At 47.4% G+C, this 25,883-nt stretch overlaps 1 protein-coding gene across 2 annotated transcripts in view; it reads right to left on the bottom strand.

Moving 5' to 3' along the window:
* COPZ2 (COPI coat complex subunit zeta 2) overlaps positions 1-25,883 on the bottom strand; it is a 324,698-nt gene that overhangs the window by 225,920 nt on the left and 72,895 nt on the right. For both annotated transcript variants that reach the window (XM_063959624.1, XM_063959623.1), the window contains one exon: positions 17,967-18,058. In XM_063959624.1, the coding sequence (XP_063815694.1) occupies positions 17,967-18,058 (92 nt within the window). The remainder of the gene's footprint in view (positions 1-17,966; positions 18,059-25,883) is intronic.

Here is a 25,883-nt window from a genome sequence, read left to right as displayed (position 1 = left end):
CCTCACCTTAGCGACTGTGAGTAATGAACTGACCGGCTGGGTCTCATGGTTGAACCCACGCAATTGGTTCTCAGGTTCAGGAAAGTGGGCTCAAAATGTCATCATGAGTGTAGGAAAGTTTCTCCTTTGTATCCTGGGAGTCGTCATAATTATTGGTTCGATATTTAGATGTGTTCGAATTCTGACCCGGCGCAAGCACGGCACAAAGTTGATGAGTCTAAGGAGCGAGGGCGCTGTTATAGCAGCAGATTTAATTTATGACCCATTCATAGAGACAGTGTTATGATAAGGATTGCAAATGAATTCCATGGCCTGTTTCTTTCACCCGTTTTTTTCTTTTGTCTCCCCCTCTGCCCAGATACATCCATCCGGAAAAAGACATCAGCCCTACCCAAAAAAATTTATGTAAATGTATTTTATATATGTGTCTTATCTTCATCTCTGCAACCTCCAGTTAATGGCACACATAGTTGACAGGTGATATCCACATGTACTAGCATTCACATGTTTCCCCCTCCATGTATCATCAACTAAATGTGCACCCCATTTGTTGGAACAAGAAGCCGAAAAGAGCTCGGTAGTGTTTGTTGGCCCACTTACAGACCCTTAATACGGGATAAGAAGGATTTAATGTATACTTCGCAATACCTCGAAGCTTATTTAGAACATATACGGCACGATGATACATGCCCCTCAGACATGGATTCATACATACATGTTTTTTACCATCCCACTAGGTCATATATTTCCCACCTACAACTCTCCCCCGATCATCCAAACTTCTGTAGATATTGTGTAGATATTTTTCTGTTTAGTGATTAGATAGTGGCAGTTATTGGTGACTGCCAAAGGGTGGACTGTCAAAGTCGAAAAATATTGCAGTGCACACATCAAGTACAAACTACACACAGATGGCCTCCATGTGCGTCCTTATTCTGCCGTGCGTGCACATATCCGTAATTTGCATATGGTCGCTCCAGCGGATCTGCGTATTAGCGCGTGGTATGAGTATTTACGGTAGAGTTTGTGAACGCATGGAAAGCTATCAAAACACATTACATATTTAATCCAAATAGTGCACAATGTACACATAGGGGGTAATTCCAAGTTGATCGCAGCAGGAAATTTTTTAGCAGTTGGGCAAAACCATGTGCACTGCAGGGGGGGCAGATATAACATGTGCAGAGAGAGATAGATTTAGGTGGGGTGAGTTCAATCTGCAATCTAAATTGCAGTGTAAAAATAAAGCAGCCAGTATTTACCCTGCACAGAAACAAAATAACCCACCCAAATCTAACTCTATCTGCAAATGTTATATCTGCCCCCCCCTGCAGTGCACATGGTTTTGCCCAACTGCTAACAAATTTCCTCCTGCGATCAACTTGGAATTACCCACATAGTCTCCCTGCACCACATCAGTAAGTTGCAGCAGTTAAATGGTAACAGAACAAAGGGTTTCACCTTTACAGGATAGGAGGGGACAGAACAAGATTATAAGGTGGTGTTTGGTATCCAGCTGTAGGGTATTTTAAGGGTAATATTCCGGTGTTGGTTTGAGGAAGATCGCATGTTCCTGCGGATAGTTAAGTGCAGGAGCAGAATATAGATATAAACTGTATTTACTGTACATTATGTATGCGGCGGGAATCCAGAGGAGACCACCCACAAGAGCAGTTGGAACAGACACCGCCCACCTATTCAAACCGACCTATGACCTCTCCTGTACTGTAAATGACCATCCCTGTGTCCAATGGATAAAGAGATTACAGTATCCATTGTGTTAAGTTTTGGAAGAATTGTATAAAGAGAGCCTGCTGCAGGCCTGGTCTGACACAAGACTCACAAAGTTATCTATCAGATGACCGCGGACCAGAACTGGGTAGTGCGGCGAATCCACTCACGTATGTACCATTGATTGTAGCCATTATTCTGTTGTATTGTATTGTTTGTATTGTAACCCCCTTTCAGCAATAATACGCTGTGGTGTCGGAACCCAGTGGTCTAACTACAGACTGGTGTCGTGTCTTCCTTTCCCTGCTACGGTTTAAAGTGTATTAGTATCACATTGCATTGCTGTATAAGGTTTAAAGTGTATTCATTGGGTGTGTACGCGTTGTGTGTAATTTGTACCTTCAGCGCGGCGTTTGTACGCAAAATCCGTACACGGTACGGGACTCTGTATGCTAACAGCGTAAAAGGTGCGTAGAGTGTGTATTAAGTTTAGCGGCCGCAGCGGCTCCATAGTAAAGTGTATTTAAAGTGTGTATAAGGTATAGCTTTTCATTCCTGTTGATAAATCAGCATTATCAACATGCTGCAACGGCCCAATTTCCACAAGGTTCCCCGGTGGTCTCGGACTCACCTATTAAAGTGTTGTTACTTAATTTAGGTCTGAAAGGGAGGATCTCTACTGTTTATGCAGCTATTGATGATGGACTGATTCAAAAAACTAGCCTCCGATTAAAATGGGAATCAGATTTGGGACGTCTATCCGATGAACACTGGATCCAGATTCTGGGGACACCACCCCTTGCATTAATTTTCGACAAGTGTTTTTTTATGTCTTTCATAAGGTCTATCGTACACCTGTGTCCCTGCAGGGGGCTGGCCTTAGAGATAACTCCTTTTGCCCTAAGTGTCAGGCTGACAATACTGGGTTTTGGCATATGATATGGGACTGTCCTCTGGTCTATGGATTTTGGGAAGATGTATGGAGGGATATACTGCTCACTACTCCTTCACTTCCTGCTATTACTCCAAGACTATGCATGTTCGGTTTGGATCTCGAAGAGTCACATTCGGTAACAATTTGTAGATATGTCCTCTGTCTTACTACCTTGGCTAAGGTAGTTGTAGCTAGGGTTTGGTTTTCTGCTGATTCCAGCAGTATACATAAGTGGAGGGCACTGGTCAATGATGTGGCCCTACATGAACGACAGATGTACAAAATTCGTGGCTCTGGTTCTAAATTTTCTGAGAAATGGGATGGCTGGTGTAACTCTACATTCGGTAGAAATGAGGAGGTCCTGCCAGACATTTTGTCTGCATAGTGTGTCACCATATGGTTTCTGTGATGCTGTTCCAATGTCGACTCTAATATTAACACGTTACTATGTACTCCGGTGGATGCTGTATAATTATTTGTGGGAGCTTCTTGTGGATTTACTTTGTATGCTACGGATGAAAGACACTCAGGCGAACTTCTGTCCATTATAACTTTTTTTTTATTGATGGCAATATTTTTATTTTTTTTATTGTTAACGGTGTCGTTATATGCGATATTTTTTTTTTTTGTATGTTTTCTACTGTATTTTGCAAAATGTAATAATAGGATTTTGATAAACTACCGGTAAATCCTTTTCTCCTAGTCCATAGAGGATGCTGGGGACGACATCAAGACCATGGGGTATAGACGGGATCCGCAGGAGACATGGGCACTCTAAAGACTTGTCATTGGGTGTGAACTGGCTCCTCCCTCTATGCCCCTCCTCCAGACCTCAGTTGTAGGAACTGTGCCCAGGGAGACTGACATTTCGAGGAAAGGAATTACTTAACTAGTGGTGAGATATCTACCAACTCACCCCCTCAACCATGCCGCACACATGGCATTCAACATAACACACGCTAACAGGCATGAACTAATTGCAGCAACATGCTGAAACCAAGATAACACAACTTGTGTAACTGTAATAACTAAACTGCAGGTAAAGTACGCACTGGGACGGGCGCCCAGCATCCTCTATGGACTAGGAGAAAAGGATTTACCGGTAGGTTATCAAAATCCTATTTTCTCATACGTCCTAGAGGATGCTGGGGACGACATCAAGACCATGGGGTCTATACCAAAGCTCCAGTACGGGCGGGAGAGTGCGGATGACCCTGCAGCACCGATTGACCAAACTTTAGGTCCTCATCGGCCAAGGTGTCAAACTTGTAGAGATTTGCAAATATGTTTGACCCTGACCAACTAGCTGCTCGGCAAAGTCGCCCAGGAGGAGCCCACCTTCCTAGTAGAATGGGCCTTCACCGACATCGGTAACGGCAATCCAGCCGTAGAATGAGCTTGCTGAATCGTACCTCTGATCCAGCGCGCAATAGTCTGCTTGGAAGCAGGACACCCAATCTTGTTGGGAGCATACAGGACAACAAAACCTCTGTTTTCCGTATTCGAGCGGTTCTAGTGACATAAATCTTCAAAGCTCTAACCACATCTAGAGACTTTGACTCAGCGAACGTGTCAGTAGCAACTGGCACCAACTGGTTTATGTGGAAAGATGAAACCACCTTTGGAAGAAAATGTTGACGAGTTCTCAACTCTGCCCTATCTTCAGGGAAGTTCAGGTAAGGGCTCTTGTGGGACAAGGCCCCCAATTCAGAGACCCGCTTTGCGGATGCCAACGCCAAAAGCATCACCATTTCAACTCTATTTCTTGTAGAGGCTCAAACCAACCCGATTGAAGGAACTGCACCACCACATTAAGGTCCCATGGTGCCACTGGAGGCACAAATGGAGGCTGGATGTGCAGAACCCCTTTCACGAACGCCTGAACTTCTGGAAAGGAGGCCAATTGTTTTTGAAAGAAAACTTATAAGGCTGAAATCTGGACCTTGATTGACCCTAATCTAAGGCCCGCATCCACACCAGCCTGCAGAAAATGGAGAAAACGTCCCAACTCAATCTCTTTTCGTAGGAGCCTTCTTGGATTCACACCAAGACACATATTTTCTCCAAATACGGTACTAATGTTTAGACGTTACTCCTTTCCTGGCCTGAATAAGAGTGGGGATGACTTCCTTGGGAATACCCTTTCGGGCTAGGATCCGACGCTCAACAGCCATGCCGTCAAACATAGCCGCGGTAAGTCTTGATACACACACGGCCCCTGCTGTAGTAGGTCCTCTCGAGGAGAAAGAGCCTGAGGATCTTCTATGAGCAACTCCTGAAGATCTGGATACCAAGCCCTCCTTGGCCAGTCTGGGGCAATGAAGAGTGCTCAAACTCTTGTTCTTATTATTATTTTGAGAACTTTTGGAATCAGTGGAAGTGGAGGGAAAACATATACCGACCAAAACACCCACTGGGTCACCAGTGTATCCACTGCCATTGCTTGAGGGTCTCTCGACCTGGAACAATATCTCTGAAGCTTCTTGTTTAGACGAGATGCCATCATGTCTACTTGAGGAACTCCCCAAAGACTTGTCACCTCTGCGAAGACTTCTTGGTGGAGGCCCCACTCTCCTGGATGGAGATCGTGTCTGCTGAGGAAGTCTTCTTCCCAGTTGTCCACTCCCGGAATGAAAATTGCTGACAAAGCTCTAACATGTCTTTCTGCCCAGAGGAGAATCCGTGTCACCTCTGCCATTGCCGCTCTGCTTTTCATTCCGCCTTGCCTGTTTATGTACGTGACTACTGTTACATTGTCCGACTGGATCTGCACGGGATCTTGAAGAAGATGTACTGCTTGTAGAAGGCCGTTGTAAATGGATCTCAATTCCAGAACGTTTATGTGAAGCCAGGCTTCCTGACTTGACCATTTTCCTTGGAAGCTTTCCCCGTGTGACAGCTCTCCAGCCTCGGAGACTTGCATCCGTGGTTATTAGGACCCAGTCGTGAATCCCAAACCTGCATCCCTCTAGTAGGTGAGAACTGTGTAGCCACCACAGGAGCAAAATCCTGGCTTTGGGGAACAGGATTATTTTCCGGTGTATGTGTAGGTGGCATCTGGACCACTTGTCCAACAGGTCCCACTGGAATACTCTGGCATGAAATCGGCCAAACTGTATGGCCTCGTAGGCCGCTACCATTTTCCCCAACAACCGAATGCATTGATGGATCAACATGCTTGTTGGTTTCAATATTTGTTTGACCATTTTCTGGATTTCCAGAGCCTTTTCCACTGGAAGAAATACTCTCCGTACTTCTGTGTCCAGAATCATCCCTAAAAGGACAATCTTGTCGTCGGTTCCATCTGCGACTTTGGAAAATTTATGATCCAACCATGTTGTTGGAGTATTGACAGGGAGAGTGCGATGTTCTGCACCAACTGTTCCCTGGATCTCGCTTTTATCAGGAGATCGTCCAGATAAGGAATTATATTGACTCCTGGGAGACGCTGCGGATTTCTTTCCTTTTCCCCTTCCCCTACCTGCAAAAAAAGGGGAGACCTTTGGCCTTTTTGTATTTGTTGGGCCGAAAGGACTGTATGTGAGAGTGATGTGTCTTTTTTGCCGGTGTAGGAGCATAAGGCAAGAATGTCGACTTACCTGCGGTAGCCGCCGAGACTAACGCATCCAGCCCATCACCAAACAAGGCCTCACCTTTATACGGGAGAGCCGCCATATTTTATTTTGGAATCTACATCAGCATTCCACTGGCGAATCCACAACGCCCTCCGAGCCGATACTGCCATGGTAGCGGTTCTTGATCCCAAGAAACCAATATATTTCATGGATTCTAGTACGTACGCAGCAGCGTCTTTGATATGACCTAACGTTAGGAGTATCTCGTCTTCATCTATTGTGTCAATGTCTAATGACAAGTTTTCTGACCACTTTTCAATAGCACTACTCACCCACTCAAAGACAATGGTAGGCCTGAGTAGTGTCCCATTGGCCACATCAATAAATCACCTCACTCACTTGCGGTCTGTCGGCTCCTTAAGTGAAGCCATTCCAGGCGCAGGGAGAAACACCTTTTCTCTTTTATGACAGGGCCCTGTTTAAAATGCGGGGTGACTCCCGACTTTTTTGGAAAAAGGTAAGCTGCCTGAATTCCTTTTGGGAATCTGAAATTTCTTTTCAGGTTAAATCAGACCTGAGTGGAGGGAAAATTACATTACTTCTTTACTAAAGTAAACCCTCTCCTTGTGGTAAAAGAGGGGGCTTCGTAACTTCTAACACCTCCTTTATAGCTAAAACATGCTTTCAATGCTTTTTTTGCTAATTTAGGACCTATTCCATGGAATCACTAGTGTCGACACAGGAATCAGAGGCCGTGTCGGTATCAGTTTGTACTACTTGTGCAAATTTGTATGTGACCCAGAAAGGTCCCTGTGGATGAAAGGCAGAACTATTAAAAATCACACCTTCAACAGATTATTTTCATTTTCTGTATGAGATTCAGTCCAACCTCTTACTGATATGATTCACACTATCATGTGACCTTTCACCCAGTCAGGCTCTTGGTGTCATATTACACCTCTGTGTCCCTAACATGTCTCCACAGAGTTCCATGTCACACACGTGCAGAACCACACCACAGACACTCCGGGACTTATAGGGGACAGACCCACAGTAAAATCTGTCAGAGTGACACAGATGGGATTTGCCAGCTCATTACCCAGCGCCAGTAACACAATGTCTGTGAACACAAAATGCCCACTGACATTCAGCGCTTTTATAATGTTAATCACACAATTATATAGCACCAAATTCACTGTGGCCCCCCTGTTTTGCACCCTGTCAAAGTCAGAAAAATATCACTATGCACACTGCCATATTTACACCTCATACATGTCCGCGCTGCGCATGCGTGAGCTCTCCCGTGCGTGCGCATACTCGCTGTTGCGTGCACCCGCAGGCGCACGGTATGCGCATTTACGGTAGAGTTTGTGTTCGTAGCGTGCGACTCAATCGTTACATAATTTAACCATATAATGTATTTTATAAGTTAACATTCCCCTGAGTCCAGCAGGTATCAGTGGGTCTCAAATGGCTCTTTGACCTTAGAGATTCCCCAAACAATAGTTTGCATGTTGGGAGGGCTTCACATGGTGTTATGCATAGTTAAGCACAGGAATAGTAATTGAAGATTAATTGTATTCCAAATCAGTATCTTTCCCGCAGACGGAGTACAATAGCCTTTAATTACACTGAGCTTTGAGACTCAATAAGGAGGGCCAACACCTGTGTTTACGAATGGGTTAGGGTTTGTCTCCAGAAGAATGATTGCTGAGATGTCATTGTCTCAACTGAAAGTGGACATCATGAATATCGAACAAAACCCAGAGACAGGGTTTTGTTTTGTATTCGCCAAACAATAGCTCTCCAGAAGACAGGAATGTGTTAGTCATCACCCAACATTTTGCATAACCAAGCTCACATGCTCAGCTCCCTGATACAAGACAGCCCACATACTGTGAAAGACACACTTCCTGTGGTTGACACACCCCCACAGCTGGAATGCAGGTATGATATTATCCACTGGAAATCACAGGGCTCACTCACTCACACAGCTACCTGGCACCCAGCAGCATGACGGCTACATCCCCAGGACTGACCTCCAAGCTAAAGGCTAAGTATTGAATTCACATGGATAAGGAAATATAGACAGATTGCTTTAAGGTCAATGGTGCTGGTTTAAATAGGATATTGTAACTTGTTTGTGTGATAGATCTGGGAATCTGTGATGGTAGCTGGGACATTAGACAACCTGTAGCATAGCATTTGTGGTATTTGTTTGCCTATGGTGATTTAAAATAGATTGTGCTGGTTTGTTATAATATATCTTGTTAATCATGAATACCACCATGCAGTTATTTTTGAATATGTGCTTGTAGCAATGGCAGGCTGATACTTGTGGGTACCTGGTGGTCTGGTCTTGTGATAGCTCATATGCTCTGGTTATTGAGATACTGTGTTTGCTTGAAATTGTGAAAGGTGATTTAGATGGTTTGGAATTGTAAAATCAGAACATATGCATTGTTTTGAGGCTTGGACATTTTGGAATAAAATGGAGTCTTGTGTCTTCTGCTATGTGATTGTGGTGTAGCAGAGAGTGCCATGTGTTTGGACCTGCAAATCTAAAATGGCTGCTAGCATCCCCCTTTCAACCATGTGTTGCAGTCCTTGGAATCATGGGAGGTTTCCCGAAATGGAGTCTAGCTTCTGTCCCATGCGGTATTGTAGGGTTGTGTATATAGGGACAGCCAGTATGGGTAAGCTCAAGTATTTTCTCCACAAAGATTCTCAGCATTGACTAACATGCGCAGCGATTGTTCCTCACATGTGTAAGCTTCTCTGCAATCATATTGTCTTTATTGTTATTGTGAGCCATCTCTCTCTCTCTCTCTCTCTTCTTTCTCTCTCATTTTCCCTTAAACATAATTGTATTGTATTTCCTGTGTAGTTATCTGGTTAGTTAGTCTGTGTTATATTGTAGTGTGTGACTTGTACTGTATTACTCTTTTTGCAAGTAATAACATTCTTACTAAAGGCGTTAGAACCTTAGACCGGTATTTGATTGGTTATTATAAATGCATAAAGGTTTCTCAGAGCGTCATAGTCGCACATACAGCTTTTAAGCTAACAAGGTTACACTGCATTACATCTACACATTGTCACTGCACAAATGTTTACAGTATAAGTACATTCCTTAAGGTATAGTTAAGGGAGTACCCTTGCGGTACTTTTTGCGCCAATTGCGTACTGTGTTCTTTAACCTTTAACGTGTTTTTAATAGGACAAATATTATAGACATTGTCAACCCTGATACTTGTTCAGTAGTGGAGGAGGACCAGCCTTGTCTCTGCAGCCTGAGGAGAGAGAAAAATAAGAATTTACTTACCGATAATTCTATTTCTCATAGTCCGTAGTGGATGCTGGGACTCCGTAAGGACCATGGGGAATAGCGGCTCCGCAGGAGACTGGGCACAAAAGTAAAAGCTTGAACTAGCTGGTGTGCACTGGCTCCTCCCCCTATGACCCTCCTCCAAGCCTCAGTTAGGATACTGTGCCCGGACGAGCGTACATAATAAGGAAGGATATTGAATCCCGGGTAAGACTCATACCAGCCACACCAATCACACCGTACAACCTGTGATCTGAACCCAGTTAACAGTATGATAAACGAAGGAGCCTCTGAAAAGATGTCTCACAACAATAATAACCCGAATTTTGTAACAATAACTATTTACAAGTATTGCAGACAATCCGCACTTGGGATGGGCGCCCAGCATCCACTACGGACTATGAGAAATAGAATCATCGGTAAGTAAATTCTTATTTTCTCTAACGTCCTAAGTGGATGCTGGGACTCCGTAGGGACCATGGGGATTATACCAAAGCTCCCAAACGGGCGGGAGTGCGCGGATGACTCTGCAGCACCGAATGAGAGAACTCCAGGTCCTCCTCAGCCAGGGTATCAAATTTGTAGAATTTAGCAAACGTGTTTGCCCCTGACCAAGTATCTGCTCGGCAAAGTTGTAAAGCCGAGACCCCTCGGGCAGCCGCCCAAGATGAGCCCACCTTCCTTGTGGAATGGGCTTTTACAGATTTTGGCTGTGGCAGGCCTGCCACAGAATGTGCAAGCTGAATTGTACTACAAATCCAACGAGCAATCGTCTGCTTAGAAGCAGGAGCACCCAGCTTGTTGGGTGCATACAGGATAAACAGCGAGTCAGATTTCCTGACTCCAGCCGTCCTGGAAATATATATTTTCAGGGCCCTGACTACGTCCAGTAACTTGGAGTCCTCCAAGTCCCTAGTAGCCGCAGGCACCACAATAGGCTGGTTCACGTGAAACGCTGAAACCACCTTTGGGAGAAATTGAGACCGAGTCCTCAATTCTGCCCTATCCGTGTGAAAAATCAGGTAAGGGCTTTTATAAGATAAAGCCGCCAATTCTGAGACACGCCTGGCTGAAGCCAGGGCTAACAGCATTACCACCTTCCATGTGAGATATTTTAATTCCACAGTGGTGAGTGGTTCAAACCAATGTGATTTTAGGAAACCCAAAACCACATTGAGATCCCAAGGTGCCACCGGGGGCACAAAAGGAGGCTGTATATGCAGTACCCCTTTGACAAACGTCTGGACTTCAGGCACTGAAGCCAGTTCTTTTTGGAAGAAAATCGACAGGGCCGAAATTTGAACTTTAATGGACCCTAATTTTAGGCCCATAGACAGTCCTGTTTGCAGGAAATGTAGGAAGCGACCCAGTTGAAATTCCTCTGTAGGGGCCTCTTTGGCCTCACACCACGCAACATATTTTCGCCAAATGCGGTGATAATGTTTTGCGGTTACATCCTTCCTGGCCTTTATCAGGGTAGGGATGACTTCTTCTGGAATGCCTTTTTCCTTCAGGATCCGGCGTTCAACCGCCATGACGTCAAACGCAGCCGCGGTAAGTCTTGGAACAGACAAGGCCCCTGCTGGAGCAGGTCCTTTCTTAGAGGTAGAGGCCACGGTTCCTCCGTGAGCATCTCTTGAAGTTCCGGGTACCAAGTCCTTCTTGGCCAATCCGGAACCACGTGTATAGTTCTTACTCCTCTCCTTTTTATGATTCTCAGTACTTTTGGTATGAGAGGCAGAGGAGGGAACACATACACTGACTGGTACACCCATGGTGTTACCAGAGCGTCCACCGCTATTGCCTGAGGGTCCCTTGACCTGGCGCAATATCTGTCTAGTTTTTTGTTGAGACGGTACGCCATCATGTCCACCTTTGGTTTTTCCCAACGGTTTACCATCTCTTGGAAGACTTCTGGATGAAGTCCCCACTCCCCCGGGTGAAGGTCGTGTCTGCTGAGGAAGTCCGCTTCCCAGTTGTCCACTCCCGGAATGAACACTGCTGACAGTGCTATCACATGATTCTCCGCCCAGCGAAGAATCCTTGCAGCTTCTGCCATCGCCCTCCTGCTTCTCGTGCCGCCCTGTCTGTTTACGTGGGCGACTGACGTGATGTTGTCCGATTGGATCAATACTGCCTGACCCTGAAGCAGGGGTTTTGCTTGACTTAGGGCATTGTAAATGGCCCTTAGTTCCAGAATGTTTATATGAAGAGATGTTTCCATGCTTGACCACAAGCCCTGGAAATTTCGTCCCTGTGTGACTGCTCCCCAGCCTCTCAGGCTGGCATCCGTGGTCACCAGGATCCAATCCTGAATGCCGAATCTGCGGCCCTCTAGTAGATGAGCACTCTGCAGCCACCACAGAAGAGACACCCTTGTCCTTGGCGACAGGGTTATCCGCTGATGCATCTGAAGATGCGATCCGGACCATTTGTCCAGAAGATCCCACTGAAACGTTCTTGCATGGAATCTTCCGAATGGAATCGCTTCGTAAGAAGCCACCATTTTTCCCAGGACCCTCGTGCACTGATGCACTGACACCTGGCCTGGTTTTAGGAGATTCCTGACTAGCTCGGATAACTCCCTGGCCTTCTCCTCTGGGAGAAACACCTTTTTCTGGACTGTGTCCAGAATCATTCCTAGGAACAGGAGACGTGTTGTTGGAATCAGCTGCGATTTTGGAATATTTAGAATCCACCCGTGCTGACGTAACACTGACTGAGATAGTGCTACTCCGACTTCTAACTGTTCCCTGGACCTTGCCCTTATCAGGAGATCGTCCAAGTAAGGGATAATTAAAACGCCTTTTCTTCGAAGAAGAATCATCATTTCGGCCATTACCTTGGTAAAGACCCGAGGTGCCGTGGACAACCCAAACGGCAGCGTCTGAAACTGATAATGACAGTTTTGTACTACAAACCTGAGGTACCCTTGGTGAGAAGGGTAGATTGGGACGTGGAGATAAGCATCTTTGATGTCCAGAGACACCATATAGTCCCCTTCTTCCAGGTTTGCTATCACTGCTCTGAGTGACTCCCTCTTGAATTTGAACCTCTTTATGTAAGTGTTCAAGGATTTTAGATTTAAAATTGGTCTCACCGAGCCGTCCGGCTTCGGTACCACAAACAGCGTGGAATAATACCCCTTTCCCTGTTGTAGGAGAGGTACCTTGATTATCACCTGCTGGGAATACAGCTTGTGAATGGCTTCCAAAACTGCCTCCCTGTCGGAGGGAGACTTTGGTAGAGCAGACTTCAGGAACCGGCGAGGGGGAGACGTCTCGAATTCCAGTTTGTACCCCTGTGATACTACCTGCAGAATCCAGGGGTCCACTTGCGAGTGAGCCCACTGCGCGTTGAAATTTTTGAGACGGGCCCCCACCGTGTCCGAGTCCGCTTGTAAAGCCCCAGCGTCATGCTGAAGACTTGGCAGAAGCAGAGGAGGGCTTCTGCTCCTGGGAAGAGGTTGCCTGGTGCAGTCTTTTTCCTCTTCCTCTGCCCGGGGGCAGAAATGAGTGGCCTTTTGCCCGCTTGTACTTATGAGAACGAAAGGACTGAGTTTGAAAAGACGGTGTCTTTTTCTGCTGAGAGGTGACCTGGGGTAAAAAGGTGGACTTTCCGGCCGTTGCCGTGGCCACCAGGTCCGATAGACCAGCCCCAAATAACTCCTCCCCTTTATACGGCAATACTTCCATATGTCGTTTGGAATCCGCATCCCCTGACCACTGTCGCGTCCATAACGCTCTTCTGGCAGAAATGGACATAGCACTCACTCTTGATGCCAGGGTGCAAATATCCCTCTGTGCATCACGCATATATAGTAATGCATCCTTCAAATGCTCTATAGTTAGTAATATACTGTCCCTATCCAGGGTATCAATATTTTCAGTCAGGGAATCCGACCACGCCACTCCAGCACTGCACATCCAGGCTGAGGCGATTGCTGGTCGCAGTATAACACCAGTATGTGTGTATATACCCTTCAGGATATTTTCCAGCCTTCTATCCGCTGGTTCTTTGAGGGCGGCCGTATCAGGAGACGGTAACGCTACTTGTTTAGATAAACGTGTGAGCGCTTTATCTACTCTAGGGGGTGTTTCCCAACGCGCCCTAACCTCTGGCGGGAAAGGGTATAGTGCCAATAATTTATTAGAATTTAGCACTTTTTTATCGGGGGAAACCCACGCTTTATCACACACCTCATTTAATTCATCTGACTCAGGAAAAACTACTGGTAGTTTTTTTACTCCCCACATAATACCCTTCTTTGTGGTACTTGTAGTGTCAGAAATGTTCAATGCCTCCTTCATTGCCGTGATCATGTAACGTGTGGCCCTACTGGACATTACGTTTGTCTCCTCACCGTCGACACTGGACTCAGTATCTGTGTCTGGGTCTGTGTCGACCCACTGAGGTAACGGGCGTTTTATCGCCCCTGACGGTGTCTGAGACGCCTGGACAGGCACTAATTGATTTGTCGGCTGTCTCATGTCGTCAACAGTTTTTTGTAAAGTGCTGACATTGTCACGTAGTTAAATACAACCATCCAGTCAGGTGTCGACTCCCTAGGGGGTGACATCACTAACACAGGCAATTGCTCTGCTTCCACATCATTTTCCTCCTCATACATGTCGACACAATCGTACAGACACCCAGCACACACACAGGGAATGCTCTGATAGAGGACAGGACCCCACTAGCCCTTTGGGGAGACAGAGGGAGAGTTTGCCAGCACACACCAGAGCGCTATATATATATATATATATATATATATATATATATATATATATATATATAGGGATAACCTTATATAAGTGTTACTCCCTTTTATAGCTGCTGTTTATAATTTAGCTGCCAATAGTGCCCCCCCTCTCTCGTTTTTACCCTGATTCTGTAGGGACTGCAGGGGAGAGTCAGGGAGCCGTCCTTCCAGCGGAACTGTGAGGGAAAATGGCGCTTGTGTGCTGAGGAGATAGGCTCCGCCCCTTCACGACGGCCTTATCTCCCGCTTTTTTCTGGAAAACTGGCAGGGGTTAAATACATCCATATAGCCCAGGAGCTATATGTGATGTATTTCTTTTGCCATCCTAAGGTATTTCTGTTTTTATTGCGTCTCAGGGCGCCCCCCCCCAGCGCCCTGCACCCTCAGTGACCGGAGTGTGAAGTGTGCTGAGAGCAATGGCGCACAGCTGCAGTGCTGTGCGCTACCTTAGTTGAAGACAGGAACGTCTTCTGCCGCCGATTTCACCGGACCTCTTCGTTCTTCTGGCTCTGTAAGGGGGCCGGCGGCGCGGCTCCGGGACCCATCCAGGCTGAACCTGTGATCGTCCCTCTGGAGCTAATGTCCAGTAGCCTAAGAAGCCCAATCCACTCTGCACGCAGGTGAGTTCGCTTCTTCTCCCCTTAGTCCCACGATGCAGTGAGCCTGTTGCCAGCAGGACTCACTGAAAATAAAAAAAACCTAAAATAAACTTTTACTCTAAGCAGCTCAGGAGAGCCACCTAGCATGCACCCTTCTCGTTCGGGCACAAAAATCTAACTGAGGCTTGGAGGAGGGTCATAGGGGGAGGAGCCAGACACACCAGCTAGTTCAAGCTTTTACTTTTGTGCCCAGTCTCCTGCGGAGCCGCTATTCCCCATGGTCCTTACGGAGTCCCAGCATCCACTTAGGACGTTAGAGAAATGGAGCTGAGCAGTGTGCTGGCTGACTGAGGAGGAAGCTCCACTCCTCAATGGTCTGTTTCTCCTCAGCTGTTATGAGGTAATTTTTTACACTGGTGGGGGTAGGACTGTGCCTCAGCAACTTATGCCCCTTATTTATGCCAGTTTCCATAGGTTTCATGCTGCTCAGGGCGCCCCCCCCCCCCGCACCTTGCAGTGCCTGTGTATGTGTGGGCAACATGGCGCGCTGCGCTCCCGCCAGCCACGCGGTACCTTTAGCCGCCACTTTCTTGATTGAAGATCTGTCTTCTAACACTCACCTGTCTTCTGACTTCTGGCTCTGTGAGTGGGGTGACGGCGTGCTGTGGGAGTGAGCATCTAGGCACGGCTAGCATTCAGTTCCCTTTAGGAGCTAATGGTGTCCTGTCAGCCAGAAGCAGAGCCATGAAACTCTTTAGGAAGTTGGTTCCTACTTCTGCCCCCTCAGTCCCACGAAGCAGGGAGTCTGATGCCAGCAGATCTCCCTGAAAATAAAAAACCTAACATAAGTCTTTCCAGAGACACTCAGTAGAGCTCCTCAGAGTGCATCCAGTCGACCTGGGCACATTTCTAAAACTGAGGTCTGGAGGAGGGGCATAGAGGGAGGAGCCAGTTCACACCCAATGAAAAGTCTTTAGAGTGCCCATGTCTCCTGCGGATCCCGTCTATACCCCATGGTCTTGATGTCGTCCCCAGCATCCTCGAGGACGTATGAGAAAAAAAGACTACATGATTCAATAAAAAAATAAAAAAAGAATGCAGGAGGAGGCAGAGGGTGACAGGGAGCGGCAGTGAGTGATGGAAGAGACAGTGGCGACAGGGATACAAGCACAATGGGCCTGATTCAGACCTGATCACTCGCTAGGTTTTTTTTTGCAGTACTGCGTTCACATAGTCGCCGCCCATTAGGGGAGTGTATTTTCGCTTTGCAAGTGTGCAAACGCATGTGTAGCAGAGCTGTACAAACAGATTTTGTGCAGTCTCTGAGTAGCCCAGGACTTACTCAACTGCTGCGAACACTTCAGCCTGTCCGGGACCGGAATTTACGTCAGGAACCCTCCCTGAAAAGGCTTGGACAACTCATTGCTGGTCTGGGCCCTGATGCAATGCACCTGCTGCACTAATGGTAGTTCCGCCTCTGCACCAAGCTGCTTTTCCCATGACAGCTCTCTCCTACATCTATTTCAGGCTGTCCTAGCAGCAAGTTATTGGTATCTTCTGATAGACTCTCTCAGTCTCAGCTTTTAGAAAAGAACATATACAGCAGCAGCGAAGCTGTGTTGGATTTTCAATACAGGACCTATGATTGATTATCCGCCTTGAAACTGATCATTTAGAAAGTCAAAACAGATTTCTGTGCCGTAAAGCACTTGGCCATCAGTCATGCACTTTTGTTTGGTCACAGAACATCTTGGTGACTTCCAGGGCTGCATTCAGAATTTGTTGTGACAAAATAGACAGGGCTCCTCCCTCCCAAAAAAGATTCTGCTGCACTGCTCCACCCCTATGTGATGTTATACATTGTGACGTTACATATAGGTGGAGTGTTGTTGACCTACAGGAACGGTACACAGGGAGCTGATGCACAGATAAGGCTTGTTTCAAGAAGTAGTCCCTGTGCATCAGTCTGCTGTTGATTTACAGACTGGTGCAGCATTACAGGTATTGGCTATAGGAGCCAGGGGTGGGGACCCCTCTCTGTAAGGGTCCGGGACACCAGTCCCCACCTGATGGCTGCCCTTGTGACTTCTAATATCCATATATATTATAGAACCAAGTACATCATCTTAAATATATACATATATAAACATCGTAAATCATACATATTTAATGTCCAGGAGATTCCTAATTTTTCAGGGCATCTCAGACTCCCGGAAGAGTAAGTAAGCCTCTTTGTACTTGTAAATACTGTGTGGTACATATTGCTGCTAGTCATATTTCTGCCAAATCCTAAATCATTTTCTTTAATTCTCTTTCATGTACAGCTGTGTTCATAGCCAATTTAGGGTCAGGTAGACTGAGAGCAATGTCTTTCAAAGGGGTGGTCTTCAGTATGCCGGCGGTTGGACTCCCGGCGACCAGCATACCGGCGCCCGACAGCCGGCATACCGACACTTATTCTCCCTCGTGGGGGTCCACGACCCCCCTGGACGGATAATAAAATAGTGTGGCGCGCGTAGCGTGGCGAGCGCAGCGAGCCCGCAAGGGGCTCATTTGCGCTCGCCACACTGTTGGTAAGCCGGCGGCCGGCCTCCCGGCGCCAGTATGCTGGTCGCCGGGAGGCCGGCCGCCGCCAGATCGTAGTGAACCCCTTTCAAAGAATGGCTTTGCTGACAGGAAGTGTACAGTGCACAGGACAAATTCCTCCCTCAAAACATGGCAACATTTCAGAATACAATTCAGCTGTTGATCTGGCCATACCTCAGCTCAGGCTTCCCAAGCCACACCATTATTTGGCAAGTCCATGTCACCATAAGTGTAAGGCCAACCCTTTCTTGACCCCACCAATTGGGATGCACCCACAAAATTCAGGACTACTGTATGGCACAATGAAAACCTGAAGTATCCTAGCTCCTCCAGTTTTGCATATACAGTGTTGTCCTTTTGATATGCAATAGCTAGCGGTTTTTTTGTTTACAAGTCCTTTTAAATATCTGCAAGTATTCAATAAATAACAAGTTGCATTTTTGCAATTTACCTCATTCTCATCAGGTACTCCAATAATGTAGCAAGTGACATCAGATAAACGTCGGCAAAGTACAGTCACTCCATCCACTAGTATCACTTCACCTGGGGTACACAAACAGACACAGTGCTAAAATAATGGCAACATATACTGATAACTACAGAAATGAAAAAATAAGAATTTACTCACCGGTAATTCTATTTCTCGTAGTCCGTAGTGGATGCTGGGAACTCCGTAAGGACCATGGGGAATAGCGGGCTCCGAAGGAGGCTGGGCACTCTAGAAAGATTTATGACTACCTGGTGTGCACTGGCTCCTCCCACTATGACCCTCCTCCAAGCCTCAGTTAGGACACTGTGCCCGGACGAGCTGACATAATAAGGAAGGATTTAGAATCCCGGGTAAGACTCTTACCAGCCACACCAATCACACCGTACAACTCGTGATACTATATCCAGTTTGACAGTATGAAAACAACTGAGCCTCTCAACAGATGGCTCAACAATAACCCTTTAGTTAACAATAACTATTTACAAGTATTGCAGACAATCCGCACTTGGGATGGGCGCCCAGCATCCACTACGGACTACGAGAAATAGAATTACCGGTGAGTAAATTCTTATTTTCTCTGACGTCCTAGTGGATGCTGGGAACTCCGTAAGGACCATGGGGATTATACCAAAGCTCCCAAACGGGCGGGAGAGTGCGGATGACCCTGCAGCACCGAATGAGAGAACTCCAGGTCCTCCTCAGCCAGGGTATCAAATTTGTAGAATTTTGCAAACGTGTTTGCCCCTGACCAAGTAGCTGCTCGGCAAAGTTGTAAAGCCGAGACCCCTCGGGCAGCCGCCCAAGATGAGCCCACCTTCCTTGTGGAATGGGCATTCACAGATTTTGGCTGTGGCAGGCCTGCCACAGAATGTGCAAGCTGAATTGTACTACAAATCCAGCGAGCAATAGACTGCTTAGAAGCAGGAGCACCCAGCTTGTTGGGTGCATACAGGATAAACAGCGAGTCAGATTTTCTGACTCCAGCCGTCCTGGAAACATATATTTTCACAATAGGCTGGTTCAGGTGAAACGCTGACACCACCTTAGGGAGAAATTGGGGACGAGTCCTCAATTCTGCCCTATCCATATGGAAAATCAGATAAGGGCTTTTACATGATAAAGCCGCCAATTCTGACACTCGCCTGGCTGAAGCCAAGGCCAATAACATGACCACTTTCCACGTGAGATATTTCAGATCCACGGTTTTTAGTGGCTCAAACCAATGTGATTTTAAGAAACTCAACATCACGTTGAGATCCCAAGGTGCCACAGGAGGCACAAATGGGGGCTGAATATGCAGCACTCCTTTCACAAATGTCTGTACTTCAGGTACTGAAGCTAGTTCTTTTTTAAAGAAAATCGACAGAGCCGAGATCTGTACTTTAATGGAGCCTAGTTTTAGGCCCATATTCACTCCTGCTTGCAGGAAATGCAGAAATCGACCTAGTTGAAATTCCTCTGTTGGGGCCTTTTTGGCCTCGCACCATGCAACATATTTCCGCCATATGCGGTGATAATGCTTTGCCGTAACATCTTTCCTGGCCTTAATAAGCGTAGGAATGACTTCTTCCGGAACACCCTTTTCCTTTAGGATCCGGTGTTCAACCGCCATGCCGTCAAACGCAGCCGCGGTAAGTCTTGGAACAGACAGGGCCCCTGCTGTAGCAGGTCCTGTCTGAGCGGTAGAGGCCACGGGTCCTCTGAGAGCATCTCTTGAAGTTCCGGGTACCACGCTCGCCTTGGCCAATCCGGAACCACGAGAATTGTGTTTACTCCTCGCTTTCTTATTATTCTCAATACCTTTGGTATGAGAGGCAGAGGAGGGAACACATAAACCGACTGGTACACCCACGGTGTCACTAGAGCGTCCACAGCTACCGCCTGAGGGTCCCTTGACCTGGCGCAATATCTTTTTAACTTTTTGTTGAGGCGGGACGCCATCATGTCCACCTGTGGTTTTTCCCAACGGTTTACCAGCATCTGGAAGACTTCTGGATGAAGTCCCCACTCTCCCGGGTGGAGGTCGTGTCTGCTGAGGAAGTCTGCTTCCCAGTTGTCCACTCCCGGAATGAACACTGCTGACAGTGCTAGTACATGATTCTCCGCCCATCGGAGGATTCTTGTGGCTTCTGCCATCGCCATCCTGCTTCTTGTGCCGCCCTGTCGATTTACATGGGCGACTGCCGTGATGTTGTCTGACTGGATCAGCACCGGCTGGTGTAGGAGCAGGGATTTTGCTTGACTTAGGGCATTGTATATGGCCCTTAGTTCCAGAATATTTATGTGAAGGGAAGTCTCCTGACTCGACCATAGTCCTTTGAAGTTTCTTCCCTGTGTGACTGCCCCCCAGCCTCGAAGGCTGGCATCCGTGGTCACCAGGACCCAGTCCTGTATGCCGAACCTGCGGCCCTCTAGAAGATGGGCACTCTGCAGCCACCACAGTAGAGACACCCTGGTTCTTGGAGACAGGGTTATCAAGCGATGCATCTGAAGATGCGATCCGGACCACTGGTCCAACAGGTCCCACTGAAAGATTCTGGCATGGAACCTGCCGAAGGGAATTGCTTCGTAAGAAGCCACCATCTTTCCCAGGACCCGCGTGCAGCGATGCACTGATACCTGTTTTGGTTTCAGGAGGTCTCTGACTAGAGATGACAACTCCCTGGCTTTCTCCTCCGGGAGAAACACTTTTTTCTGGACTGTATCCAGAATCATACCCAGGAACAGTAGCCGTGTCGTTGGAACCAGCTGTGACTTCGGGATATTCAGAATCCAGCCGTGCTGGTGCAGCACCTCCTGAGATAGTGCTACTCCCACCAACAACTGTTCCTTGGACCTCGCTTTTATTAGGAGATCGTCCAAGTACGGGATAATTAAAAATAAGATTTTACTTACCGATAAATCTATTTCTCGGAGTCCGCAGTGGATGCTGGGGTTCCTGAAAGGACCATGGGGAATAGCGGCTCCGCAGGAGACAGGGCACAAAAAGTAAAGCTTTTCCGATCAGGTGGTGTGCACTGGCTCCTCCCCCTATGACCCTCCTCCAGACTCCAGTTAGGTACTGTGCCCGGACGAGCGTACACAATAAGGGAGGATTTTGAATCCCGGGTAAGACTCATACCAGCCACACCAATCACACCGTACAACTTGTGATCTAAACCCAGTTAACAGTATGATAACAGCGGAGCCTCTGAAAGATGGCTTCCTTCAACAATAACCCGAATTAGTTAACAATAACTATGTACAACTTATGCAGATAATCCGCACTTGGGATGGGCGCCCAGCATCCACTACGGACTCCGAGAAATAGATTTATCGGTAAGTAAAATCTTATTTTCTCTATCGTCCTAGTGGATGCTGGGGTTCCTGAAAGGACCATGGGGATTATACCAAAGCTCCCAAACGGGCGGGAGAGTGCGGATGACTCTGCAGCACCGAATGAGAGAACTCCAGGTCCTCCTTAGCCAGAGTATCAAATTTGTAAAATTTTACAAACGTGTTCTCCCCTGACCACGTAGCTGCTCGGCAAAGTTGTAATGCCGAGACCCCTCGGGCAGCCGCCCAAGATGAGCCCACCTTCCTTGTGGAGTGGGCCTTTACAGATTTAGGCTGTGGCAAGCCTGCCACAGAATGTGCAAGTTGGATTGTGCTACAGATCCAACGAGCAATCGTCTGCTTAGACGCAGGAGCACCCATCTTGTTGGGTGCATACAATATAAACAACGAGTCAGATTTTCTGACTCCAGCTGTCCTTGCAATATATATTTTTAATGCTCTGACAACGTCCAGTAACTTGGAGTCCTCCAAGTCACTTGTAGCCGCAGGCACTACAATAGGCTGGTTCAGATGAAATGCTGACACCACCTTAGGGAGAAAATGCGGACGAGTCCGCAGTTCTGCCCTGTCCGAATGGAAAATCAGATATGGGCTTTTGTAAGATAAAGCTGCCAATTCTGACACTCTCCTGGCAGAAGCCAGGGCTAGAAGCATGGTCACTTTCCATGTGAGATATTTCAAATCCACCTTTTTTAGTGGTTCAAACCAATGAGATTTTAGGAAGTCCAAAACCACATTTAGATCCCACGGTGCCACTGGAGGCACCACAGGAGGCTGTATATGCAGCACTCCCTTAACAAAGGTCTGGACTTCAGGGACTGAAGCCAATTCTTTTTGAAAGAAAATCGACAGGGCCGAAATTTGAACCTTAATAGATCCCAATTTGAGACCCATTGACAATCCTGATTGCAGGAAATGTAGGAATCGACCCAGTTGAAATTCCTCCGTCGGAGCACTCCGATCTTCGCACCACGCAACATATTTTCGCCAAATTCGGTGATAATGTTGCACGGTTACTTCCTTCCTTGCTTTAATCAAAGTAGGAATGACTTCTTCCGGCATGCCTCTTTCCTTTAGGATCCGGCGTTCAACCGCCATGCCGTCAAACGCAGCCGCGGTAAGTCTTGAAACAGACAGGGACCCTGCTGAAGCAAGTCCCTCCTTAGAGGTAGAGGCCACGGATCTTCCGTGATCATCTCTTGAAGTTCCGGGTACCAAGTCCTCCTTGGCCAATCCGGAACCACTAGTATCGTTCTTACGCCTCTTTGCCGTATAATTCTCAATACTTTTGGTATGAGAGGCAGAGGAGGAAACACATACACCGACTGGTACACCCAAGGCGTTACCAGCGCGTCCACAGCTATTGCCTGCGGATCTCTTGACCTGGCGCAATACCTGTCCAGTTTTTTGTTGAGGCGAGACGCCATCATGTCCACCATTGGTCTTTCCCAACGGGTTACCAGCATGTGGAAGACTTCTGGATGAAGTCCCCACTCTCCCGGGTGAAGATCGTGTCTGCTGAGGAAGTCTGCTTCCCAGTTGTCCACTCCCGGGATGAACACTGCTGACAGTGCTATCACATGATTCTCTGCCCAGCGAAGAATCCTTGCAGCTTCTGCCATTGCCCTCCTGCTTCTTGTGCCGCCCTGTCTGTTCACATGGGCGACTGCCGTGATGTTGTCCGACTGGATCAATACCGGTTTTCCCTGAAGCAGAGGTTCTGCCTGGTTTAGAGCATTGTATATTGCTCTTAGTTCCAGAATGTTTATGTGAAGAGACGTTTCCAGGCTCGTCCATACTCCCTGGAAGTTTCTTCCTTGTGTGACTGCTCCCCAGCCTCTCAGGCTGGCGTCCGTGGTCACCAGGATCCAATCCTGTATGCCGAATCTGCGGCCCTCCAATAGATGAGCACTCTGCAACCACCACAGAAGAGACACCCTTGTCCTTGGAGACAGGGTTATCCGTAGGTGCATCTGAAGATGCGACCCTGACCATTTGTCCAACAGATCCCTTTGGAAAATTCTTGCGTGGAATCTGCCGAATGGAATCGCTTCGTAAGAAGCCACCATTTTTCCCAGGACTCTTGTGCATTGATGTACAGACACCTTTCCTGGTTTTAGGAGGTTCCCGACAAGCTCGGATAACTCCTTGGCTTTTTCCTCCGGGAGAAAAACCTTTTTCTGAACCGTGTCCAGAATCATCCCTAGGAACAGCAGACGAGTTGTCGGCATTAACTGGGATTTTGGAATATTCAGAATCCACCCGTGCTGTTTTAGCACTTCTTGAGACAGTGCTAATCCCATCTCTAGCTGTTCTCTGGACCTCGCCCTTATTAGGAGATCGTCCAAGTATGGGATAATTAATACGCCTTTTCTTCGAAGAAGAATCATCATCTCGGCCATTACCTTTGTAAAGATCCGAGGTGCCGTGGACAATCCGAACGGCAGCGTCTGAAACTGATAGTGACAGTTTTGTACAACGAACCTGAGGTACCCCTGGTGTGAGGGGTAAATTGGAACGTGGAGATACGCATCCTTGATGTCCAAGGATACCATAAAGTCCCCCTCTTCCAGGTTCGCTATCACTGCTCTGAGTGACTCCATTTTGAACTTGAACTTCTTTATGTACAGGTTCAAGGACTTCAGATTTAGAATAGGCCTTACCGAGCCATCCGGCTTCGGTACCACAAAAAGAGTGGAATAATACCCCTTCCCTTGTTGCAGAAGAGGTACCTTGACTATCACCTGCTGAGAGTACAGCTTGTGAATGGCTTCCAACACCGTCTCCCTTTCGGAGGGGGACGTTGGTAAAGCAGACCTCAGGAAACGGCGAGGTGGATCTGTCTCTAATTCCAACCTGTATCCCTGAGATATTATCTGCAGGATCCAGGGATCTACTTGCGAGTGAGCCCACTGCGCGCTGTAATTTTTGAGACGACCGCCCACCGTCCCCGAGTCCGCTTGAGAAGCCCCAGCGTCATGCTGAGGCTTTTGTAGAAGCCGGGGAGGGCTTCTGATCCTGGGAAGGAGCTGCGTGTTGCTGTCTCTTCCCTCGACCTTTGCCTCGTGGCAAATATGAATAGCCCTTTGCTCTCTTATTTTTAAAGGAACGAAAGGGCTGCGGTTGAAAAGTCGGTGCCTTTTTCTGTTGGGGAGTGACTTGAGGTAGAAAGGTGGATTTCCCGGCTGTAGCCGTGGCCACCAAATCTGATAGACCGACTCCAAATAACTCCTCCCCCTTATACGGCAAAACTTCCATATGCCGTTTTGAATCCGCATCGCCTGTCCACTGTCGCGTCCATAAAGCTCTTCTGGCCGAAATGGACATAGCACTTACCCGTGATGCCAGTGTGCATATATCCCTCTGTGCATCACGCATATAAAGAAATGCATCCTTTATTTGTTCTAACGACAGTAAAATATTGTCCCTGTCCAGGGTATCAATATTTTCAATCAGGGATTCTGACCAAACTACCCCCGCACTGCCCATCCAGGCAGTTGCTACAGCTGGTCGTAGTATAACACCTGCATGTGTGTATATACTTTTTTGGATATTTTCCATCCTCCTATCTGATGGATCTTTAAGTGCGGCCGTCTCAGGAGAGGGTAACGCCACTTGTTTAGATAAGCGTGTTAGCGCCTTGTCCACCCTAGGAGGTGTTTCCCAGCGCTCCCTAACCTCTGGCGGGAAAGGGTATAATGCCAATAATTTCTTTGAAATTATCAGCTTTTTATCAGGGGCAACCCACGCTTCATTACACACGTCATTTAGTTCTTCTGATTCAGGAAAAACTATAGGTAGTTTTTTCATACCCCACATAATACCCTGTTTAGTGGTACCTGTAGTATCAGCTAAATGTAACGCCTCCTTCATTGCCAAAATCATATAACGTGTGGCCCTACTGGAAAATACGGTTGATTCGTCACCGTCACCACTGGAGTCATCGCCTGTGTCTGGGTCTGTGTCGACCGACTGAGGCAAAGGGCGTTTCACAGCCCCTGACGGTGTTTGAGTCGCCTGGACAGGCACTAATTGATTGTCCGGCCGTCTCATGTCGTCAAACGACTGCTTTAGCGTGTTGACACTATCCCGTAGTTCCATAAATAAAGGCATCCATTCTGGTGTCGACCCCCTAGGAGGTGACATCCCCATATTTGGCAATTGCTCCGCCTCCACACCAATATCGTCCTCATACATGTCGACACACACGTACCGACACACAGCAGACACACAGGGAATGCTCCTAATGAAGACAGGACCCACTAGCCCTTTGGGGAGACAGAGGGAGAGTTTGCCAGCACACACCAAAAGCGCTATATATATATCAGGGATAGCCTTATAATAAGTGCTCCCCTATAGCTGCTTTGTTATATAAAAATATCGCCATAAATTTGCCCCCCCTCTCTGTTTTACCCTGTTTCTGTAGTGCAGTGCAGGGGAGAGACCTGGGAGCCGTCCTGACCAGCGGAGCTGTGAGAGGAAATGGCGCCGTGTGCTGAGGAGATAGGCCCCGCCCCTTTTCCGGCGGGCTCGTCTCCCGCT

The sequence above is a fragment of the Pseudophryne corroboree genome, chromosome 3, assembly GCF_028390025.1.
Source record: "Pseudophryne corroboree isolate aPseCor3 chromosome 3, aPseCor3.hap2, whole genome shotgun sequence".
NCBI classification, from domain to species: Eukaryota; Metazoa; Chordata; class Amphibia; order Anura; family Myobatrachidae; genus Pseudophryne; species Pseudophryne corroboree.
This window is presented reverse-complemented; position numbering and strand designations above follow the sequence as displayed.